The sequence below is a fragment of the Heliangelus exortis genome, chromosome 1 (genome assembly GCF_036169615.1).
Source record: "Heliangelus exortis chromosome 1, bHelExo1.hap1, whole genome shotgun sequence".
NCBI lineage: Eukaryota > Metazoa > Chordata > Aves > Apodiformes > Trochilidae > Heliangelus > Heliangelus exortis.
The window spans coordinates 116646158-116669055 of NC_092422.1; the positions used below are offsets into that span (position 1 = coordinate 116646158).

Here is a 22898-nt window from a genome sequence, read left to right on the forward strand (position 1 = left end):
TTCTGTGGTTGTGGAGGTAAGTCCTTGGCCAAAATAACTTTTTCAAATCCCAGCTACTGTATAACATTTTTTTAAATACTATGAGAAACTTACAGGCAAGACATTAAGAAGGACCAGTTAAAGCTCCCTTTGACAGATCTCATCTCTACAATAAAGTAAATACCTACGTTCCCCACAACTAATGCTGACAGCCAAAGACCATGATCTTTATCTTCCATATCCTCTCACTAGAAAAATAGTCTTTTTCTACAGACTCTATTTAAACAGCAGCAGTGCTCATATCAGCAGATCTGGTATGAGGCTTAGGTTCTTTCTGTAATGCAGTCGATGCATTAACAGTCAGACTTCTGTTGTTAGAAATTTCTAAGAGTTTCACCTTCAAGCCTTTAGCAGCTACCTCCTCCTTCATGAGTTTCAGGCAACTGGATATAGCCAAATAAAATACTACTCCTAAAACTTAATACTGTCTGTTGAAAACAAATGCTATTCAAAACAAGAGGATCTTTCATTGTTATTTGAATTAGCACAGATGACTTAACATGAGTCATCATTTGATTTCCAAGGACCTGATTTATTTCCCAGTTAAGATTTCTGCTCCAGACTAGCAAATTAGACAGGCCCTGGCACAGTCCAGCTAAAGAGCAAGGGCTGCACAGTGGTCACAGGAGAAGCAAAAGTTTCTTGTGTACCTTGAGGTTGTAAATACGACTGCTTCTATATAAGCCTCACTACTGTACATTTATTCATTTATTAATTACAAAATGTATTTATTAAAAACAACTCTGGTTATTTTAAAATTATTTTTTAGTTTGGCTAGCCACCTGTAACTGCTTATTTGGAAATGCACTGATGAGCAGCTTCTGTTCTGCCTGCCTTTTCTAAATGGTAAACCTGGAACCTGCTGATGACAGAAACCTGCTTTTTTGAGTCCTAAGGAAAGCACTCCACTGGACCTAATCTACCTTGCTATTTCCATGAGTCATTATACTTGGGGAGAGCACCTGGATGACAAAAAGGCAGCTTGAAATTTGCTTGAGCATACAAGTACTACACTGAGCACTTCCACACTGTGTTGGGGAAACCAGGAAGACATTTGCAACACATACACTTATTTTTTCCCTTAAGGATTTAAAAATAGACTCACTATAGAGCTTTCCAACCCTTTTTAACATTCTTGTTTTCATGTCGTGGATAGGCCCAATCTTAACATCATTAAGAAACAGTGAGAAATAAATATAAAAAAAACAAAACAGGCATGAAGCTGTATTAAGACACTGGGATCAAAACTATCTTAGCTACTGAAGATGATCTTTGTGTGAAGAAAAAGACAATTCATTGATGCTGTAACAAAGAAGAATCTGTAACATAACTAGTGAATTCATAACAGATGCAGGAATCACCACAGAGGACAGTGACCTGGAAGCACAAGCTACCTGCTTGAGTACTTTAGGTGTTCATGCTTCAAAAATATTTTAGTATGTTCAATATATTTAACTTGTGCAAGGCAGCCACTCAAAGCAAGTTAAAAGTTTATTTCCAGGTAGCTTAAAATATTACTCTGGTGAGATACAAAGCTGTTTGGCCCTCTCCCTTCTGCCCATTTCTTTTATTTATTTATTTATTTTAATAAAAGGTCTCCACATGGTCAAGGAGAGGGGCCTGTTTCATATTTTGGCAGATAGTCATTGCATGGACTGAACTATTCGAAAAATTACATAGATGCTAGCTGAGCCAAAACAGACTTTCAATAGAAAATGCACACAGATTTATTCCTGCTTAAAGGGTGAAAATTTGCAGCTAATCACTTTCAAAATGTGCTGCAAAGTTAATTACAAGCGTATCTGTATGCCATACTTCTCACTCTGTCTTGGCAGGCAAAACTGTTCTAGGGGGCTATTGGCTTCATTTTTCAGACTTCTGCAGAAAAAAATACATGAATGGTTTTAAAATTTGGTAAAAGTCTGGCTTCAAATAAAGAAGTTAGCTGTCTGTCATTTTTACAGCTTCTAAATGACTGAGTCAATGTAATGCCAGATGAACCGTACAGCACACAAAATCTGGACACTAAAGCCTCTGTATTTATCTTGCACCCAGAACCAAATCGGGCATCAACACTACAAACCTCCCTGCCAGGTCTAATACACATTGCTCTTTGCTATGGCTTTCCTGGTATGAAGGAACAGGACCATCTCCAAAATCATAACCTAATCTCCACAATCCAGTGACTGTGGTATTTCAGAGCTGAGCTGCAAACATAAAGCCTTCTTGATGCAACCCATTAGTAACAACTTTCAGCCCCTTGCACTAAATCAGAATTGAAGGCACCAAGCACCCAAAAATCCCGTAACACATTTTCAAGTCCCTTTCCTCTCTTTCTGAAATGGACAGCTGGTTAACAACTTAATGACCTGAACTCCTGCTTGGAGATTTTTTTTTTTTTTTTTTTTTTTTTACTTTGGAGGGAGTGACATCTGCATTACAGCGAATATTTATCCGAGTGCTTCTTCCTAGAGAAGGCATCCTTCAACGCTCACAGGCTACCTTGAGTGGTGAAATTGAAGAGTGCAGGTTTATCTCGCCCATTTGGTAACTTGACATTTGGGTCCCGTAGTTCATCGAAGAAAGAGTGTGCACAGGCCTCCAGGGGAGTCAGGCGGGCAGTGGGGGTGTACTCCAACAGGCGGCTACATAGCGCGATCGCTTCTGGTGGAGTGCGGGGCCGGAAGACCTAAGAAAAAGAAAAACCAAACAAACAAGAAAGGAGAAACAGGTTGTCTGGGTATGTTTCTTTTCTTTGCCGACCAGAAGCAAGTCAGAGCAATTAAACCTCTCGCTGCCCAACAAGCTGGAACAACCTTGTGGTTTGTGCTAATCGGAATCCTCCAGTAAGGATGGGAAAATACAGTTCCTGGGGTTGAGAAAGGGTTAATTGCAATGTCTTGCGGGAGAGTGAAGGTGCAATGCCAGCAAGAGACTTCATGAAAGCTCACTCTGAAAAACAACTTCAAGAATGAAAGGGAAACTCATTCAAAAGTCATGACAAACACACACAGGTGCTACCAGCCATGCATATGGAGTGAAAGTGGGAGGAGGGTTCAAATGAGCAGGATTCACTGAATGTAAAAATTGAATAAGGCCCCGCTACTTCTTTGGGTTGCTTTTGGGTTGTTTTTTGGCTAGTGAATGAAGTCTTACTAATATGGACTTTTGCAGGCAGGCAGGTCTGATTGTTGCTATGGAGGCTTCTGTTCAACTTTGGAGAACAACAAGGAAAGCACGGGTGGAGTGCAGGAAATGTCTAGCTCTAATTTGCAAGTTATTCCTTCTGTGACCTTATTCTGGCATGTCATTCCCACGAGTTTATTGGGATAATTCCTGCACATTTGGTATTCGTAAGAACAGCTGAAAGTTGCATCAAGGAACCAACTATTTATTCTAAGAGACTTTTACCTTGCGTGATTGCAAAAAAAAAAAAAAAAAAAGAAAAAAGAAAAAAAAAAAGTAGTTCTTCACTGCAGCTTTGTTTTAAACCCCTAAGAATGGTTCTATCCACTGCCAGTCACACTCCCACCCTCTTTCCTCGTTACGTCAAATGCAAAGTATGAGTTAATCATGTTCCTGACCTGGATGGCCTCCTCAAGCACTTCTCTCTTGCTATGTTGTGTGTGATAGGCGGACTGGGTAAAAGGGAATAGGGTGGGTGCAAATTCTGATGCCAGCATTTTTTATAAAAGTTGAGGTAATCCAAAATGCTTTTGCAAAAGTGCAGGTGAACCCAAGCCACACAGCACCAAGAAAAAAAAAAAAACAAAACAAATCAGTGCATGGCATACTAATTGCACACAAAGAACTTGCACAGGCACTCCTTAAGGAGGTTTTAAACCAAAGACATTTGCTCCTGTGAATGAGAATCAAACACAAATGCTAAGTTCTCTGGGGACAGAAATTTTATTCCATTCTTGCCCAGCTGGCTCAGGAGAGCCAGAGTTTGCTGCAGTCAGTGCATGCTGCACTAACTGGTGGGGCAGGTAATCCTGACTTGGGGAGTCAAAGAGCAAGGTATCAAAAATGCTGAATATATTTCTACCACCAGGTACTGGAAAAACAAGCAAAAAAGTTTTCACAGGAGGCCTGTAATGACAAAAGGAAAGGCTTTAGCTTAATGCTGTGGACAAAGCAATTGCTGCCAGCAAAGAACTTCTGCTGACCACGGTGCCATGAAGGTTCAGTCCCATGGAGCAGCAGAAGCTGCTCAGTGCCAAGACCTGTTGCCTGGAGAGCTTGGACTGCTGACCTCAGTGTGAAGTGGATGAAAGCACGACTCTGAAGTCACAGTCCTGTCTCCAATTACAAGGAAAATAAAAAACCCACTAAAGAACAAAAACCCAAACAAAAAACCCCATGGTAAGGAGCACAAATGAGTATGTCTTGAGGTAAATCCACAGAAGCAAAGTCACTCAGCATTTAATATTAAAACTACTGACATCTCCCTCATGCACCTTCTCAATTGATGTTTTAATGGGCTCAAAACTGAAGTACTTGACTCCTAGCTGTGTTTTTCCCTCAGGACAGCTCACATATCACAGCTGTATAGTAGGATAGCTACTATACACATTTGAAAAAAAAAATAAATGTTTTTTTCCCTTAGGGCAGAGCCTTTATCTTGAGCAAATTTGTAGGCAGTCACAAATATGCCATCTATAAAAGAAGTACTCTTACTGTCCACTCTTAAACCCCTCATTTTCAGGTCAGTGAAAACCTAGCATCTGTTTTGTAAACCCTGTTGAAAACTGCTAAGCCTGCCTTCGGACCAGAGATTAGTTACTTGGGGTAGACAGTTCTGGAAGCCTTCCCTAACTGCTTCAAACCAGGGAGGGGAAAAATAAACAAAAAGATAAATTACAAGGCCTCACACAGCCTCCCCTTGCAACAAGTGCTGACTAACACATGAACTGAGTTACAGGTCTGTGCCCATCCCATCTTCTATCACCTTGTGTTACAATATTCGCCTGGCTGCTGCCTCAAGGATGTGGTTTGAACTCAAATATTCCACTTCTGGCATTTCTCTCCTTTTTTTTTTTTTTTTTTTTTTTTTTTTTTTTTTTTTTTTAAAGCTAGGCCTGGTAATTTGAAAAAATGTTTTAAGTACATACCCGTACTCCTGAGGTGAAATGTCCTGTTCCTGACGAGTCCTAAAGATGATAATGCAGTGAAATAATCCAAACAGGGGGAGTCAATCCAAAAGAGAATAGTCCAGCAAGGAAAAATATAGCCAATATTATAAGAAATCCATGGTGTGGGGGACATAGTAAATGTTTATACAATTAGAAACTTTAAACATCAGTTTCCATAGCAGCAAGTCCAACTTCACCACAGTGTATGCCAAAAAATTGATTGTGCAATGGTGAGGCATAGTACAGAAACATTTCTATATCAAATTTATGTTCCAATGCCAGTGCATTTACTAAAAAAATAAAAAAAAAAATTGAAATCAAAACTCTTAACTTGAACTAAAAGGGTAATTGAAATTCCCGAAGAATTTTCAGTCCTTAGTGCAGGATTATAAATGATCACAGACAATGGGGCCAGATTAGTTTGTCCCCAAAGGTGCATCCCAGTTGTAAATCTGTCCCAGAGACACACTGTAAACCTTTGTACTGTTTTTGGTTTTTTGTGGGTTGTTTTGTTGTTGTTGGGTTTTTTTTGTTTCTGTTTTTTTAACCCCCAAAAACCAAACCCCTAGCAATTTATATTATGTGCTGAAGAGAAAGTAAAAAAATAAATAAATTAAAAAATCCGAGATCTGCACTTTGAATTTGGATGCTTTTAAATTTGTGTGGGCTACGAGTTCCTCAGGCCGCCGCGGATTATTCTCCATTTTGGATTGACTTCCCCCGCCACTGGATTTTGTTTGCTGGATTCTTCAGGAACTGGACGTACCACCTCAGGAGTGCGGGTATGGACTGAATTTCTCTGTATTGCGGGTTTATTCCCCCTCATACCCGTCGCACCCGTTACTTGAGAAATTTTTTATTTTTCATTTTTTTTTTCCCCCTCACAATTTGTCCCCTCCCACCTCCCTTTCGAATAATGCCCTGAGAAATAAAAGCGAAAAACGCCTGCGGTCTTCTAGCTCTTCCCATTCAACACAATTCCACCGGGAAAGCTGCCCGATTCGCCCACCGAGAACTACACGAGCGGCTGCCGCCCGCAGCAGTGGGCACGCCAGCACTTCCACGCCCCAGGGTGCCAATGCCAAGGAAAAGCTGGGCCGGCGCTCCGTGGTGGGAAGGGCTGGGAGGAGGGAGAGACCTCGTCGGGACCGGTGAGCTGTGAAGCCCCAGCTCGGGTGGAGGTAAAGTTCTCGGTAGTTCTCAGTGAGGGAATCGATTTAGTAAATAATCCGCGGATTATTTTTAGTCTGCGGACTAAAATTTAGTGCACGGACTAAAATCCGGCCCATCGGAGCAAAGTCTGTCTCGGTGACATCATCTGGGTGGAAAGCAAAAGAAAAAAAAAAAATTAAAAATGAAATAAAGAGAAAAGAAAAAATTTAAAAAAAAAAAAAAAGAGAAAAAAAAAAAAGGAAAAAAGCTAAGTGCTCAAAGTAAAGTGTTTGGGCAGACTAACATTTATTATGCAGACTAAATACGGCCGGGCAAAAGGCACAGCAAGTCCACAAACGAAAAACAAAACAAAACAAAAAACACTGACAGGAACTTTTGAAGCAATCGAATACTACCCCACCGGCGCAGCGATTCATTTTTCTAAAATGAAACAAGGGGCCTTGTGTAAGGCTATCAGTCCACAGGAGGGACCGAAGGCTCAAGTTTTCATTTTAAAAAATGAACCTGTTTTGGAGATAAACAAATGCAAAAAGAAAAGAAAAGGGGAAAAAAAAAAAAAAAAAAAAAAAAAAGGCTTTACATACAATATTCTTCAAGGAAAATTTGCACTTGCACAACTCAAAACCTCTTGTTTCTGCAAAGCAAATGAATTTCAGGCTGAGACCCAGGTCACTGTTTTTTTGTTTGGTTGGGTATTTTTTGGACGAGTTACAAAAATCTCCGAACGGTCACGTCAAATGGAAATGCCGACTCATCCAAAACCACAGCTTTTGGTCCCCCACCTCCCTCAGATCCCAATAAATCTATACCTCACCAAAAAAAAAAATCTGAGGGACCAGTGCAAGTGCTTTCTTTGTTCAGGCATGCTGGTGATGCTGAAATGCTGACAGACTGCAGCAAGGCCAGACACACTCTTCTCTCCTTTCTAAGTTATGCTGCCATCAATGCAATTTTTTTTTTTCTGTTACTCATTAATTTTTTTTATGAACTACCACCATCTTCAACATTTCAAAGACAACTGCCAGGCTGAACTGTCTCTGGTGCACTATGCAGCTTTCATCCCCAAGTGACTTCAATTTAGGTGAAGTCTTTGTGCGCTAGCAGAGCACTCACATTTTATCTTACTAATTTGAAATAGTTCCTACCAGTGTTATGCAGTTCGCATCCCTTCTGAATTTTATTAATTTTAAATTTTTCTACGCCCGTGGAAAGACGAAAGGAAAATGATGGAAAGCACATGATTCTCCTATTTCACTTCACTCACATCAGCATTCAGCTCTCAAATAAAACCACATGGGGTAAGAGCTAAGTATTGTCTTAACAGAATGCCGCTCTGACTTTCAGTTCATTGACATTCTTCAAGCAGACTTTCCATGCACGACACGCAGCTCCATCGTCTTGGTCTAATTAAGCCCCAAAGCCAAAGCTTCACAATGTTAGACCAAGGTGCTCTTCCAGCCTGTGTGTATTAAAAGACATGACTTCATGCCATCAGCCACTGTGCGTCTGCATGCAGACCATGAATGCCGCTTGCACGCTGTGCTCCCTAAGAGAGCAGAGGCTTATGAAGATGACATCTGTTGCTAACGCATCAAGTTGGTGACACCACGGTTAAAAATTTCCTCACCGGCTTCAGAGACTGGTACATTTTGCCAAGAACCACCCACACCACCGAATCAGCCTGACAGCCTGTGCACATCTCCTTGTGGTTCGTAAGCACATTTTTTGATGGCACATGAACATTAGGTAAGAGAGAAAGCTCCTCCCCTTCAGCCAAAAGCTTGAGCTGTTTGCAAGCAAAGTCATCACCTGTAGGACACGACCCTCAAACCAACTTCTAAAAAATGTGATAGCTATGATTATTATAGCTTTATGACATAAAGCAATATTTTGGTCAGGTAGGTTTAACATAACAAGCCTTATGATAAACATGATGTGTTCATAAACACAAAAGGAGAGGGAAGACACATGCAAGACAGCAATGTATGCACTGAGCTCCACCTGACACAAGGAAACCCAAAACTGACAGAAGCTCCGAGACCTACTCCAAAGGTCTGAGACTTTCAGAACAGAATTTCAGAAATATGCCATTTGGCTATTTTGAAGTGCCCTGAACTCATATGGTACAAACGAAGGTTAAAAAGAAGTCCACTAGAGAGGTACTGGGAGTTATTTTAAAAAATATATATATAATCCCCCCAACTTCAATCTCTGGTTAAATCCTCCTGCATTTTTTTCTAAAAAGAAGATCAGTAAACACCTTATTTGTCAAGAGTCCTTATTAGATGGCACTTTTACAGTACAAAAAAATGAAATAAAGTCAGAAGGGTTAAATGGCTTACAAATGAGCCAACACAGAACTGGGAACAGGACCAGGAACCTGTCTCCAAGCTACTTCCTGTTGAGACCACACACTTGTTACTGGGCTCCTTCCATTGAAGACCCAGCAGAAACAGAACAAGCTTGCATTTATTACCCAGTGCATGTGCTCTGCTTCTAGCAAGCTCTAAAGGAAAACAATAAAGCTATGCAGGATAAAAGAGCCCCATTTCTTCTCAGAGAGGACCCCAAAAATCTACCTCGATGGGACAGCCACTATTAACAGCCTAGAAAAGATGTGTTAGAGTGGGAAGGCTAAACAGATGGCACATTGCAGAAGACACGTTAAACCTAGTATTTGATTTCCGTAGTTGCACTCATACAAATCATGTCTCAATGTTGCACTAGTACTCCCTCATTTATTGTTAAGCAGTACTTTCTTTACTGCATACAAATTGGGCAGAGGCAGGTTAATTTACCACTCAACAAACCAGGCTTCTTTTCTCATGCTTTAAAACGAGAGAGGAGATTTACACTGTCAAAAATCATTGCTTCTGCAAAAGGAGCTGGGAAACATGAGCTTGACAGAAAAGTTTTTTTTTCTTTTAAGTTAGTCTGCAGCAGAGCTGTTTTCACTCTTTGCTTGGAAAGTCATTTCACACCAAGTGAAAAACACAACTGTACTCTTCAGAAAAAGGTCAGGGCATGGTTTCACAACAGGCAAAAATCACCTCCAGTTCATGCTAGAAAATACATCTCTGCCCTTCTGCTGGCCACACAAGTCTACCCTGTTCCTTTTTCCCAATACTTGTAGTTGAGGTTGAATGGTCATCCAGGTAAGAAAGGTGAGCCAAATCCTGAGCAGTCCTGTTATTCAGGAGGGTTTTGCTACTATACAAATAATAAAGAAGGGAGGCATCAGGACTATGCAGCTGAGAGGTGGAAAACTGACCCCACTCCATTGTGAACCTAGGTCAATTATGAAACATCTCAAGTTTTCTTTTCTTTCTTTCTCAAGTACCTTTGTAGCTCTACAAATGATCAGACCCCAATCTCAGAAAGAAAAGTTTGCATTTTCAGCTTTAATTAAAAATGCAAGTCCACTTACACAAGATTCTTTGCTTTCTTTTGTCAGCAGTTATAATTAGAAGTGACAAAAAAAGCTGTCTGTTTTACTGTTTGGTATACTTCCTAAAACCTACAGTATGAGCAGTCACTTTGGAGGCAATACAAGCAAAACAATCTGCTTAAAAAATAGGCAAGAACCAGGAGAAGGACAGGATGAAGTCATGAAACTGATTCTGGAAGGTGGAAATACATGCTCATGGGAGAGACCAGATTCTTTATGTCCCATTCCCCCAGTGTGGGAAGCATAGAGAAATTCAACGTTCAAGGTAAAGTGATCAGTATGGCAAAATGTAAACAATGAACAAACACACACACATAGAGACACACACACTGAGGATACTCAGACTGAAATATCTGCAAGCTCTTTTATAATATTAGTTCTCTCATACCATAGGCAGAAATATGGATCGTAAAGTCAACATCCAAACCTACTATATGCAATACAACCAACTGTGATTCTGCACAGCTTCAGCTGCAGACTAAGTGGCCAATTGCTTTGGAAAAGTGCCAGAAAGGATGAGAAGAAAGCATGAGGTTTTGTCTTGAGCAATGTTTTCCTCTGCTATAATAATTTGACTTGAAGACACAGACAGAAGAGCTCTCTCTCGAGTACAAATAATGGGAGGAAAAAAGCCCCAAAAAAACAAAAAAGAAAGAAAGAAAAAAAGAAAAAAGGAAGTGCTCACAAAGTTGCGTGGGACCCTTCCCAGATCTGCTGCAACTTTATTGTGATGCAAAGTTCTGTGGGAAAAAGTTCTTGCATTTTCATCCACAAGAGTACACTGTAGAAGGGCAGAGATGCTCAAAACCAATCTAGATGTGACAGTTTTATTCTCTCTCCCAGTGCTAAACAAAAGACTCCTGTCTTTGTCCATCTCAACACTGATGTGGAAATTATGATTCAGTCACCAGCTAGGTATAGGTTTGGGGATGACGAATGAAGCCATTGCTTTGTATACACTCAAATTTATCTCACTAACTGCGTATTTAAGAATTGCTGGCATGTATGAACAATTTTGCAAGAGTTTCTTCAGGATAAACAAAGGCCACTAAACTACAGCATACTGAAGAGATGCATCATCCATTTCTGCAGTGGAAACTACTTCCATGTCCAAACGATGGAGACAAGGCAAAGGTTATGATTTGATTTAAGAAAACAGCCTCTACTGATACAAACTACTGTGTCATTCTGCCATCATGAACCATGACCATGCTTGCAGCTCAGTAGCATAATTTGGCTTATTATAATGCCATTACCAGTAAACATCTGGAAGTATCCTTGGGTGGGGAAAAAACCCCAAATGAGTCATGTCCCCCCTGCGGAAGAGGCCTAAACTACATAATTGTATTACATTTACTACAATCTTACTCAAATGAGATCATTTACTAGCTGGACACACAGGGAAAGGCAGGCCGTCACATTCAGACGTTTGTCATATTTCTGGAAATAATTACAACACAGTCTTTGTTTTCCATAACTAAAGGGATCTGAGATCTGAAGGTAGCATCTGAGTAATGTGAGGATAAAGACCAGCTATAACAGGGCCATGGTGAGCAATGCCTATCTAACAGAAGCTTAGTACCCAACAGAAGTTTAGGAAGCATCTGCCTAGACCTTTCATCAGCCACTCCACTTTCCCGGACTCCTCCAAAAGGTCTGGAAGTGTCAGAGAAAGGTAATCACCAGGGCTGAACACAGCAGCCCCGTGATGTACAGTCGTGCACTTGATCTCAGATTTTCTTCTTGGTTTTCCAGTCACACTATTTTAAGTATAGATGAAGCTTACTCAGAGAAGGTAAACAAGTATAAAGATCAGTAGCAGAGATGAGGCTGCACTTCCAAGATGTAACTTGGCTCAAGAAGTTCAAGAGACTGAAAAACAGAAGGAATGTTGTGACCTAGTGAAAACAGCAGCTGCAGTGCCTCCAGAAAAGGTATCAACTTTCATTCAATGAGCTGATATAGCTGGAAAAAATGGACAGGTATTCTCACCCAAGGTAAATCTGAAGATGCACTTTTGTGTCTAAAAGCCTGCCCATTTTTTTCTGACTGTATCGGTAATTCAAAAGGTATTTCCACCCCTGGAAAACCTTGATTCTCTTATAATCTAATGCTACTTACTCACAGACCAAGGCAGTAGAAAGCATCTTCATGAATACAAACTGTTCTATAGTAAGTGAAAACAAATGGAGGTCTGTATTAAAAGGACAGCTACATTATTAGCTCAAACAGTCCTGTATTCTTAAGAGGAATCCCTCTAAAGAACCAAAACCCATCTCTGAGGGAGAAGAGGTAAGAGAAGATGACGGAAGTCCTGACTTGGAAGAAAGTTTTTGAATATTTAAAAAAATATTTAATATTTTAAATATTCCTGGAAAGTTAAGGTTCTCTTTTCTTTTGCTGTTCAGGGACACACTGAATTCCCATCAACACCCACATCGTGCATGTAACGGGTAGAAAAACAGGCACATGCTTGGGCAACAAAGAACAACACAGGAGGGAGAGGAGCCTCTGTGCATTTATACAGAGAGGCTCCAGCTCTGAAGTACAAAAGTACTTCAATGTCAAATTGTCAACATATTGGAAAACCAGCCTGAGAACATGGTATGCACTGTAAACTCACGTTATTGCTGCATCATAGAAAAGTATTTTTTAGAATGTTAGCTTGAAAGGGCCTTGCTAATTTGACATTATCTTTTTTCATACTGCTCCATAATACTGACTATCAATACTGTACTTGATTTACACCATTTCTACTGGATACATCCATGATGGCAGACTTCAAATTCCCATAAAACATGTGCTCAAAATTCCAATTTAAGGCTGAAATTGTATGAATCCAAAACATGCTATTTCTTTGTGAGCTCATACTTATTCAGTCTCAAACAATTTCCCTGGTTCTTTTAAAAAAACAAACAAAACAGAACCTCTTTCATTCTGCTAAAGCACCACACACCGACTCAACAGGTAACAGTAGCAGATTACAACACCATAGCAACACTGAGCTGAAAAATAATATATGTACGCCTGCCAGAAATACCTAGAGAGCTGATCAGACCCAGATACACCCAACTTAAGTCCACACCACAGAATTTCAGATACAACCTTTAGAATGACCAAAAAAGCATTCATATAAATAGAAGGAAGTCTCAGATTTTTCTTGAAGGTTTTTTTTACTTTCCAAAAGATCTCTTTTGTGGTCTAGTAGACCATCAAGTGCATACAGATGATTCTTAAGGCTATCCAGACAGAAGACAAGTTGCACAGCTAGCTTAGGTGTTTAACTCCATTTCCTACAGTAAATCTCTGTGCTCCTACTCCATTGCAAATTAATTTAACCCTCTCTAATCCAAAAAATCTTTGCTTCTTGTGACTTTTACCACAATGCAATTCAAAACAGAAGACAACAACTCCTAGGGATTTAATGTGCCTTATTTTTTTCCCCTGATAACACCAAATATTAAAAAGGCTCATTAGAATTATTGACCTCTTATACTATTATAAATCACTTAGCCAAGACACAGAAAGAAATGGTCACCAGGGATTAGCGGGGAAAAGAAGAAAAAGTGGTACAAAACCCACTGGAGAACCTGTCACAAAAATAGTGACTACATGGCTTAGCATGTAGCTATCAGGTACATGGCCTTATATTGATTAGCTCTAGTTAGTTTATCCAGAGCTTCTCACACCACAGAACATTTGGTCTAAAGAGTCTGACCTGGATATTTGCTCAGCTAGGAATGCAAGTCATCCATGCATTCACCCTGCTTTCTTAGTTAAAGGGAATCTGAGGCATTAAGAGATGACAAGAATATACTGCAACTATATGAGAGATTTCTCCGGCAGCAAAAAGAAAAAGTTAACTACCCAGGCTTCAATTACTTGATAAGAAATATTTAATTTATCCCACAGCCAAAAGGTTAATTAAATTACTGTCACCCTGTCCCAAGTCAAATATTAATCTTTCCTTAACATACAGAAGACAGCTTAATCATGCATTTGTGTCAATGCTAGCAGGTTCCTCTTTGATCTTGGAGGTTATAGTATCGTTTGCATGTTCTGCAATAGTGTCTCCTTAAGTCTTCAGAAGTAACTCCAAGAAAAAAACAGCCCCTTATCAGCACACTTCTATGAGTACAAACATGATAATTATCTATGAAAGAACCAGTTAAAGAAGTAGAAGTGATTGTCAGCCTTCACTGTCACATTATGTAACAGCATTACAAAAGTATCACACATGTCACTGGAACACTTTCTCATTTGCAAGTGACTTTTGTGCGTATCAATTTATAGCATGATAGTATTTAGATATATTGCAATCTGCTATAAACATAGACACCACTGTTTACAAAAAAAAGACAAAAGCCTGTAGGCAACCTCAAAATACCCAGATCAATATGTTTTACAATGCACTGCTCCAATACCTTCTTCTCCTTACCTATATGAAAAGCTACCAGGTCCCCAGCTTAGTTAAAGGTACCCAGTTAAGCCTGAAAGCCACCAGGCCACTGAACACACTGAACTCCTTTAAATTTTACTTTCAGCCCAAATGTCTTGATTATTCAGTTCAACACACTCACCTTAGTCCATGGATGTGCCTTAATCTGAGGGAATTTGAATTCAGTATAGTTTGGATTCATTTCTCTAATTTGCTCCCTTGTAGGCGTTCCCAGAACCTAGAAAGGAGAGAGAAAAAAAGGCAAATTCTTTTAGATATGCTTCATATTCATATGGTAATGAAAAGCACAGTGTAACCTACCACATATTGAGACAACTTAATGACATTAACTTGTGTACCTAGTAAGTTAAGTGTTGAGAACAAAACAACAAAACTTTTGTAGAACCATTTAAATCATAAGGGATCTCCCTCTCCTGGGAGTTTCTGATCTAAAGCCCCTGTGCTCCAGAAAAGTGAGCAGGAGCAGGTTGCCCAAGACCATGTGCAGCTACGTTTTTAGCATTTCCACAGCAGGAGACTTCACAACCTCTCTGGGCATCCTGCTCAAGACTTTGACCACTCTCACAGGAAAAAAAAAACTATTCTCGTGCATTCAAATAAATTTTCATGTGTTTAACTTCACGCTGCTGCTGCCTCCTTCCCCATCAGCAGGCACCATTAAAAAGTGCCTAAATGCTTCTTTTGATTCCCATCAGGTATTCATACACTTTAATGAGACACACACACAATTCCCCCCTCCTGAGCCTTTTCTGCTTCAGATGCAACAGTTCCAGCTCTTGCTACCTATCATCATATGACAGATGGTCCAGTCCCTAACAGGTCCTTGCTCCAACTTCAGAAGTCTCACACTCCAAATGCAGTGTCAAAAATTTAATTACCTTCCATAGTTTTTTTAAAAATTCAAGCATCTTTCACAGACAGTGATATTTCAACGGGGAAGGGAGTTTGCTCTAATTAGACTGCTATAAAACAACACTGCTGAACATATTCAGGGACTGCAGCTCACTGTGTTTGGCTTTTTAAGGATCAGACCAGTAGCACAGACTGCGTAGTCAGAGTTGTGAAAAATAGCCTTCTGACAAGTTTAAAAGGTCAGCCAGTTAGTGCTGATGGAAACCCACATAAGAAACATGTGGGTTTGGGTAGTGGTTCTAACCATGCTCCAGTATTTCCACGTGGAAGATATATTTTAAAACCTAACCTGGAAGCACTGAAAATGCATACCAAAGCTGGTTTAGTTTTATGAATTTAAATGAATTTTATTAATTTATATTTCACCTTCACAGAATCTGCATAGTGTTGTTTATACATGCAAGCAGTCCATGTGTAAGAAATAACACACTACTGCACATCTTTTTGTAGGAGTGGGTATATTTTGGAAGGATTCCAGAAATCCTTTGGGGCATAGCCTGGGCAATACAGCATAAATGCTTTCTGCTCAATTAGCCCTAAGGGTAAGAGAACCATTGCCTTCTACCTATATATAAAAAGCACAGAGCATGTTCAAGAAAACCTGTTGCTTTCTGCTTGCACCCAGTTGCTGGGTATCCATTTGCTCTGCAGAGAAAAGAGGAGAGGGCAGAGGAATGGCTCCTTCATACCAAGCTCAGGTTCATCTTCCTTGGAGTCATGTGACATGAACACTGTAGTCATGTGGCATGAACACTGTAGTCATGTGGCATGAACACTGTAGTCATGTGACAAATCTCTTGCTATGCTATACACACAGCATACTGCTATGGCCTCATCTCATATAACTGCACTGTCACCATCAGGAAACAATTGTTCCAAAACATGACATTAGCACTCTGCCTTGCTGCTTGATAAAGAGGCATTGGGTTATTTATATTCTAGTATCTGTGAGTATTTTAATTCTGTTAGAAGAGTGGAAATTACACTAATGTGCTCTAAAGAGTCAGGTAAATGGGTGAGCAAGTGTCACTGATTAATTAATCTGTGCAACAGAGAAACTATCATCAGGTATTATGAAAGGAACTTGGTTTCTCTTTACTCTTTAAAATACAAGGTGTACCACTAATGAAAATACTTAACCACAAAGCAACCTTTTAAAGGAACAGCAGCAGCAGCAGAGGAAATAAAATTTCCTTGTTCAGTTGTATCTTGCATAACAGATTTAGTGAGCAAGTTGTACAAGAAGAAAATGATGACATCACTCTTACCTTCCTGTTACTAACTAGGATTTAAATCCTAACTACCCAAAAGCCAAGGGTTGCCTTCAGAGCTGATAGAAGAATTTTGGGTCTGCGAAAATTCTGGGTTTGCTGAGGTAGAAAAGAGGGTGTTTGCTGGTTTCTGTACACTCCAGTCAACTTTCAGAAGATAAAAGAGTCGACAGGAAAACGTGCCCTTTCCCTGCTGGTGGTCTCCCAGCTGGCTCCCCCCAGTTGCCAGCCTGCCAGGATGGAGCCACTCTCAAAGCCTTCCAGTTCTAAAAGATGCGGGGATTTCACACCTGCAAACATTCTTTTCATCCCAATTCAAGATTAAAGGAATTTTAAAAACCTTGGGAGGCTTTTTTTTGATTAATTAACTTCCTGAAAGACTATGGGTAACTTGAATTGCTCCCCCACCATTTCTAAAGGCTGTTTTCAGGTCTCCTTAATTTAAGCGGGGGTTTTTAAAAAGCCTGTTTACTTTCTTTGCCTTCCTCCTCAAAAAAAAAAAATTCCATCAATAGCCTTCCTAAGGATTTTTTATATTGCCAAAATTTAGCAAACTGGCTCAGTTCCCAAGAACAGGAGCCTACACAGTGCAAGAATCTTTATTTAAAGACTGCCTATAGCACCAGAGAGAATTCAGATTAGATAGACAAGGGCAATTTCACAGAAGGATCCACAGATAATAATCCATCCATACATTTCACTGAAAACACAGATGTTACTCCAGATGATGGGAAGAAGCAATTTGTAAGCTCAAGCAAAGGCATCTAAGCAACAGCTCTTAAGGTCTCATGAATGCTTAGAAAAGAAGGTACTGCAGAGGGGTCATGCTGGCTGAAAGAAGGGATCTTCTGACCTTTCAGTTTCATAGGAGCCTTTGATACACAAAATAACTGTAAAAAAGGAAAAGTGACTTCTATTAGCCACTCTATTTACTCTGTTCTTTCTGGACTGTGAAGACACATTGCACTTTCAATTTGTACTGAAGGTAGATAAAAGAAAAAAAAAAAAAGAGGAAAGAAAAATAGACAGAAAGAAGAATGGAAGCTTTAAAGACTGTGTCAAATGCAAATCCAGAAGAAGTGTGGGATGAATAAAGTGATAAACTACAAAATTGTGCCAGTACTTGACTATGTGGAAAAGGCCCTGTAGTGGACCTCTCTCCCTACCCCCAAAGCACCAACACTGTTTGCTATATGATTTTTAAATTGTACCTCCCTCAGTGATTCCCACTCAGCTTTCATTCTATTAGGGATACATTCAAGTAACAGGGAATCATTTAAGCTATTTCAAAAATTGGGCAAACCTCTCCTTAAAAAGAAAAAAAAAAAAAAAATCATGAATGTGACTGCTCTTTCTGTTTGAAATGCAGAGGAAAAGCATAATTTACTTTGCACATTTTTGGCAGAATTACTCCATGAAGCAGCTGCTCTTGCTGTGCCAAGTCTGAAAATACTATGGAGCAGCTGCTCCTCAGAGAGAGGTTTCAAATGGTTGAGGTTAGAAGGGACCTCTGGAGGTCACCTGGTCCCCTCTACAAGCAGAGCCAACAAGAACTGGTTGCCCAAGATGTCCAGATGGCTCCTGAGCTACCTCCAAGGATGGAGACTCCACAAACTCTCTGGGCAACATGTTCACGTGTCTGACCACTGTCACAGTTAAAACTGTTTACTTGTGTTCAGATGGAATTTCACATGTTCTTATTTGTGCCCATTGCCTCTTGTCCTGTCACAGGATACCAAAGAAAAGAGCCTGGCTCCCTCTTTTTGCTCCCTCTTACACCTTCCGTTCAGATAGTTCTGTACACTGATAAGATCTCCCCAGACTGGGTTGGAGAGCTTTTAAAAATTACAAGGTCAAATACTGAATTATTCAGGTCCATGCAGACTAGTACATACTATTCTACTTCTCGGGGTCTCATGGAAAGCCACGTTGTCAAGGGAAAGGTTGTTTGCTCTTCTAATTGGATACTTTAAAAAAAAAAGTACTAGAATAACAAAAATATAGTTGTCTGATGGAATCAACTGTGTCTGAAATGAAGACTTAACTTTTGAACAAATGAAAGGGATCTACATGAGATTACGAGGGATCTCCCTACAAATGAAGACAAGTCTTGCTCTTTATTCCCATTTGTCATCACCATCTCTTAAGTACAAATAAAGAATCATTATCTACTAAGATTAATGAAAGGATACACCTGCTGAGAAGACACTGCTCTGATTACAAAATATTATCCTTACCAAACAAGACTGAGACATGAAACTGGAAGTAGCCCTGATTTTGAATCTTAAATTTTACGTTATTGCAATCAAATTTTTATACGAGAAAATAACTGCCATAGCTCCAAAAGACACCTTAGTTGCACCCCAGTACCTAAGACAGCTGCTTTCCACATCTGGCTTCATTGTGCAAAACTGCTCAGTTATTTAAAACCAAACTCACACTGCTTCAACATCAGATTAAGAGGAAACTGCAAGGCTCTCAACAAACCCCAGTGGAAGAAAGGCCCTTTCCAGTAAGTACCATTACCGCCAAGCGTTTGCCAAAATGTAAAAATCACTTAGCAGCATAGGGGACACTGATGATTCAAAAGCTCCAGCTGCTAACCACTGAAGTAGAGAGGGGAGAAGGTAGTTATTTAAATCAGAAACCTCTCAAAAGCCATAGTTACAGTAGTATAGTAACCTTCCCTGGGAAAACTGTGTAGGTTTACAAGAAAACATGCTCCAAAAAGTCCAGTGTGTATAGTTTACCAGATGGCATAATTAATACTTCTGCAAACATGTCTGCACCTCTTCAGAAAGTTGTGCCAAATAGTTATTTTAAAAATGCATAGTACAGGCATCTCAAGCAGTAAACATGGGTCGACTTTGAAATAATACTTCAAGAGGTTTGTTGTAGAAAATAAAATAAACTTACCCATTTAATAGATAGCTTCTTTCAAAAATACTCCCTTGTCAAGCAAACTGAATATCAACTAAATATAAGGATTTCTTCTTCTATTCACAAACACGATAGCAGCCATACATCAGGAGTAAGAAGAAATCCATTGTCAGCATTGACATGAATATAATTGCTCATCAATTTTTTTTTACACTGCCTGCATGCTAGCACTGGAAGTATGAATTATGTGAGGCACAGAAACAGCCAAGCTGTGATGTGGGGGAACATCAGGGAAAAAAACATGCCATGAGACCGCTCTTAGGGGTTAGGAGAGAGGACCCATGTAAAAGTCTGAGTCAGATGCAGGCAGGTCCTCAGCACAAAATCCTATCCAATAAAATGAAACGTACTCTCCTACTGCTTATTCTGCCAAAAGAGATAGCTCCTCTCTCCCCATTGACTACTGTGACTGAATTTATTTTATTTCAAAAACTGAGACCAAAATAGTATCTTGACATTTGAGCATGAGCCATATATTATAATTTCAGTCTATACTTAGCATTCAGCTAAATAAAACTGTCAGAGACCAAAAAGTTACACATGGATAGGATTCCTGATATTATTGAGCTTCTAATATTTTTTTTTCTCTTCGCCTCTCCTAATCCAGAGAACTATGGGAAGAAGATTTTTTTTTTATTTCTCCTGGAGTATCAGGAAATGTAAGTTTCGGTACAAGGAATCATCACACAATTCAGTAGGAAACCAAAATCCCAAAACATACAACCTTAGTTGACACATCTCATACTCCAGACTGCAGCATATGGAAAAAATATTTCTGGTCAAAATAAAACAGATTGGCAGATGCTGTCCTCCCCATGTTCCAGGGCTGCTCAAACAACTATTGCTGCTTCATTCTTCTGGCAGAGATAATTCTACCACCATCCTCCTCCATTTCTGAGAAGAGTAGGGGAAGGCACTATACAGAACCTTTCAAAAGATAATTATTATCTTAGAAACAAAACTATTATGCTTTTGAGATTCCCTTTTTGCAAGGGGAATAAAGAGTAACTGGTGTCTTTGGGGACTGTGGTTGAAGTTCTTTCAGTCTGGGTGGCCACTATTCCCTTGATGATTTAGGGGTGCTGCAGAGGTGGTGGGGAAGCAGGCAGGCATCCTCCACCTCCCAAGCCGGGGGCACAGCAGTCCCACAGACACTGCTGCTGCATTGCAAGCCATGTGCACAAAGATTTATGGGGACCACCCTGACTGTATCTCAAAAAAAAAAAAAAAAAATCTCTCCTGTGGTCTGAAAGTTTTTTTCTTTTGAGCTGTACCGAGTGCTATCACACATGCAGAGTGGTTTTAAAAAGGAAGTGTCAACCACAACCCTCCTGGGCTGCTGGAAGGAGTAGGGGTTTCACCCTTCCATAGAGGACAGAACTATACACTCTCTGAGGTGTAATGCTTGCTCATATGTTGTTTCCTTACATGACCACTGATACCTGCACTGCCACTGTGCCTGCTTCAGAAACTGAGCACATTTCTGAAGCCAGTAGGGGCATGAATTTTAATGAATATATTGGGTTACTCACTCGAGATATTCCCAGCGATGGGATAACCTAACATTTGAAATAGCTAGCGAGAGCTAAAAATAAGGAGGAATAGTCACCATTCAAGATCAAACTTCGGAACAAGCACAGCACATGATCTGTCTCCTGTAATAGTGGAAGCATTCAAGAAGAATGTACTTGGGTTAAATTATTTTTTCAGATGAAGCTACAAGACAGCATTTCCCCATATTAAATCAAATTTTGTCACAGGTAAGGGGTCAAAGAGCACTCTCCTCCAGCCAGATTGAGAACATCTGGAAAAACTGTTATTAAAAATATAGGAACAAGAGAAAAGTAAGCTAAAAGGGACTGTCTTGCTTTATACAAACCTGATGCTGTGGTTTTAGACGGGCATAATTTTTCAGAGCAGTCTGCAAATATGCAACAGGCCTGGAAAAACACCAAGTGCAACCAGATGGGGATCTTGCAAGACTGCTTGAAATGAAACTAAGTGAAGACTGCAGAAAGTGAATCAAAATCTGACAAAAGCCAAGAAAATGCTTCTGATGCAGCAAGGGACAGAGGATGCCAGGCATACAGCCTGCAGGAAGGACAAGTCATGCTAGACTGACATATCACAGAAACTCTGTCTTCATGAACACAACTACTGAGAGGATGCCATTAAGAACTACGTAAGAAGGAAGAACTAGTTTAATGTGATAGGGTTTAAAAGTAATTATCCAGTTTAATGCAATATCTTCATAGGCAGGTGCAGCATTCAATTGCTGTGTTGTGAAATAAACTCTGAACAATCAAAATTAAGTAAGGAGCTGAACAGACCACTGAAAAAAATTACCTTGGCTCAAAAAATGCTGCAAGGGTGACTTTGACTCAATCATCCTCAAGTGACAGGACTAAGCTGACCTCACTTGCAGCAGAATCGAGTAAATTTAAGGTGTGTAAGTCAGATGCATTTCCAAATGTATGGATAAATATTTTTTTACTACAGCCCTTTTTGGGAATTTAAAATACTCCATTTTCTCTTCCCCCTAAGTTTCAGACATACAGTTCCAATGAGGATATCTGAAAAGCGTGACTCCAAGACAGTCAAATAGCAGCTCACAAGTCCCAGTCTGCAACCTTCTTCAAGACCCCACAGCTCTGTTTCTCCTATAGCCAGTTAGCATTAAAATACTTATCTGTTACAATGAAAGCTTTCAATAGTAGTATTCTATAGTAACAAATAGAAGAGATGGCTCTCATCTGTAGGAATAATTTTTAAACAAACCCTATTCTAAATGAAAACTTCTACAACCTGATGTTTTACATTTTCTACTTGAGATTCAACATTTCTGGTAATTTTTATGCTATGGAATCACATCTGTCTTCAACTGCATTGAGGCTGCAAAACCAAAGTTCACTCAATTGACACAGGATGCTAACCTTTCAAATCAAGGTTAGATTTAAGTATCATTCTGAGAGTGGAGAAGAGCAGAATGCTTATGACTTCTTTGCTGATTTGTAAAACAAGTCTGCTCAATTTGACCATTAGTCACTTTTTTGGGGTATGTAACTGATCCAACAATTCTCTGCCAACAGCTGGTAGAACAGAAAATTCAGGACCTGACTTCCTACTTTTTCCTCAAAGGGAAAAATTAGTTCAAAATTGAGGTGAACATGTTCTCACTCTGCTACCACTATAAGAAATACTTGGCAGTGGGTGTGGCATTACAAGAGATGCACCTCATTGCCCAGGTCATGCACTTTCCTAGACAGATACTCATAGGTATTGATTTTCAATGCAATATTCTCAATTAAAATCTTCTCTGTATTTTCAACTTGGTCTTCTGCAACAGCTTTTCTGAATAATTTATACAAAACTTCACAACATAAGATCTGGTAGACCAGGACACTGAAGAACAGTCCATTTCTGCAGTCTCCACTCATTTTATCTGCCAGTGTTTCCTTGACAATACATGCTACCTCAGTAACAAACATACAGGCAGAAAAATATTCACAACACCCACCCCT

General features: G+C 39.7%; 1 protein-coding gene across 3 annotated transcripts in view; it reads right to left on the reverse strand.

Moving 5' to 3' along the window:
* The window catches only part of GSK3B (glycogen synthase kinase 3 beta), a 146019-nt gene that overhangs the window by 10514 nt on the left and 112607 nt on the right, over positions 1-22898 (reverse strand). For 2 of the 3 annotated variants that reach the window (XM_071760533.1, XM_071760545.1), the window contains exons 8-10: positions 14376-14471; positions 5154-5192; positions 2542-2728 (exon numbers count right to left, since the gene is read on the reverse strand). In XM_071760533.1, coding sequence (XP_071616634.1) covers positions 2542-2728; positions 5154-5192; positions 14376-14471 — 322 coding nt within the window. The remainder of the gene's footprint in view (positions 1-2541; positions 2729-5153; positions 5193-14375; positions 14472-22898) is intronic. The other variant, XM_071760541.1, reaches the window with a different exon arrangement.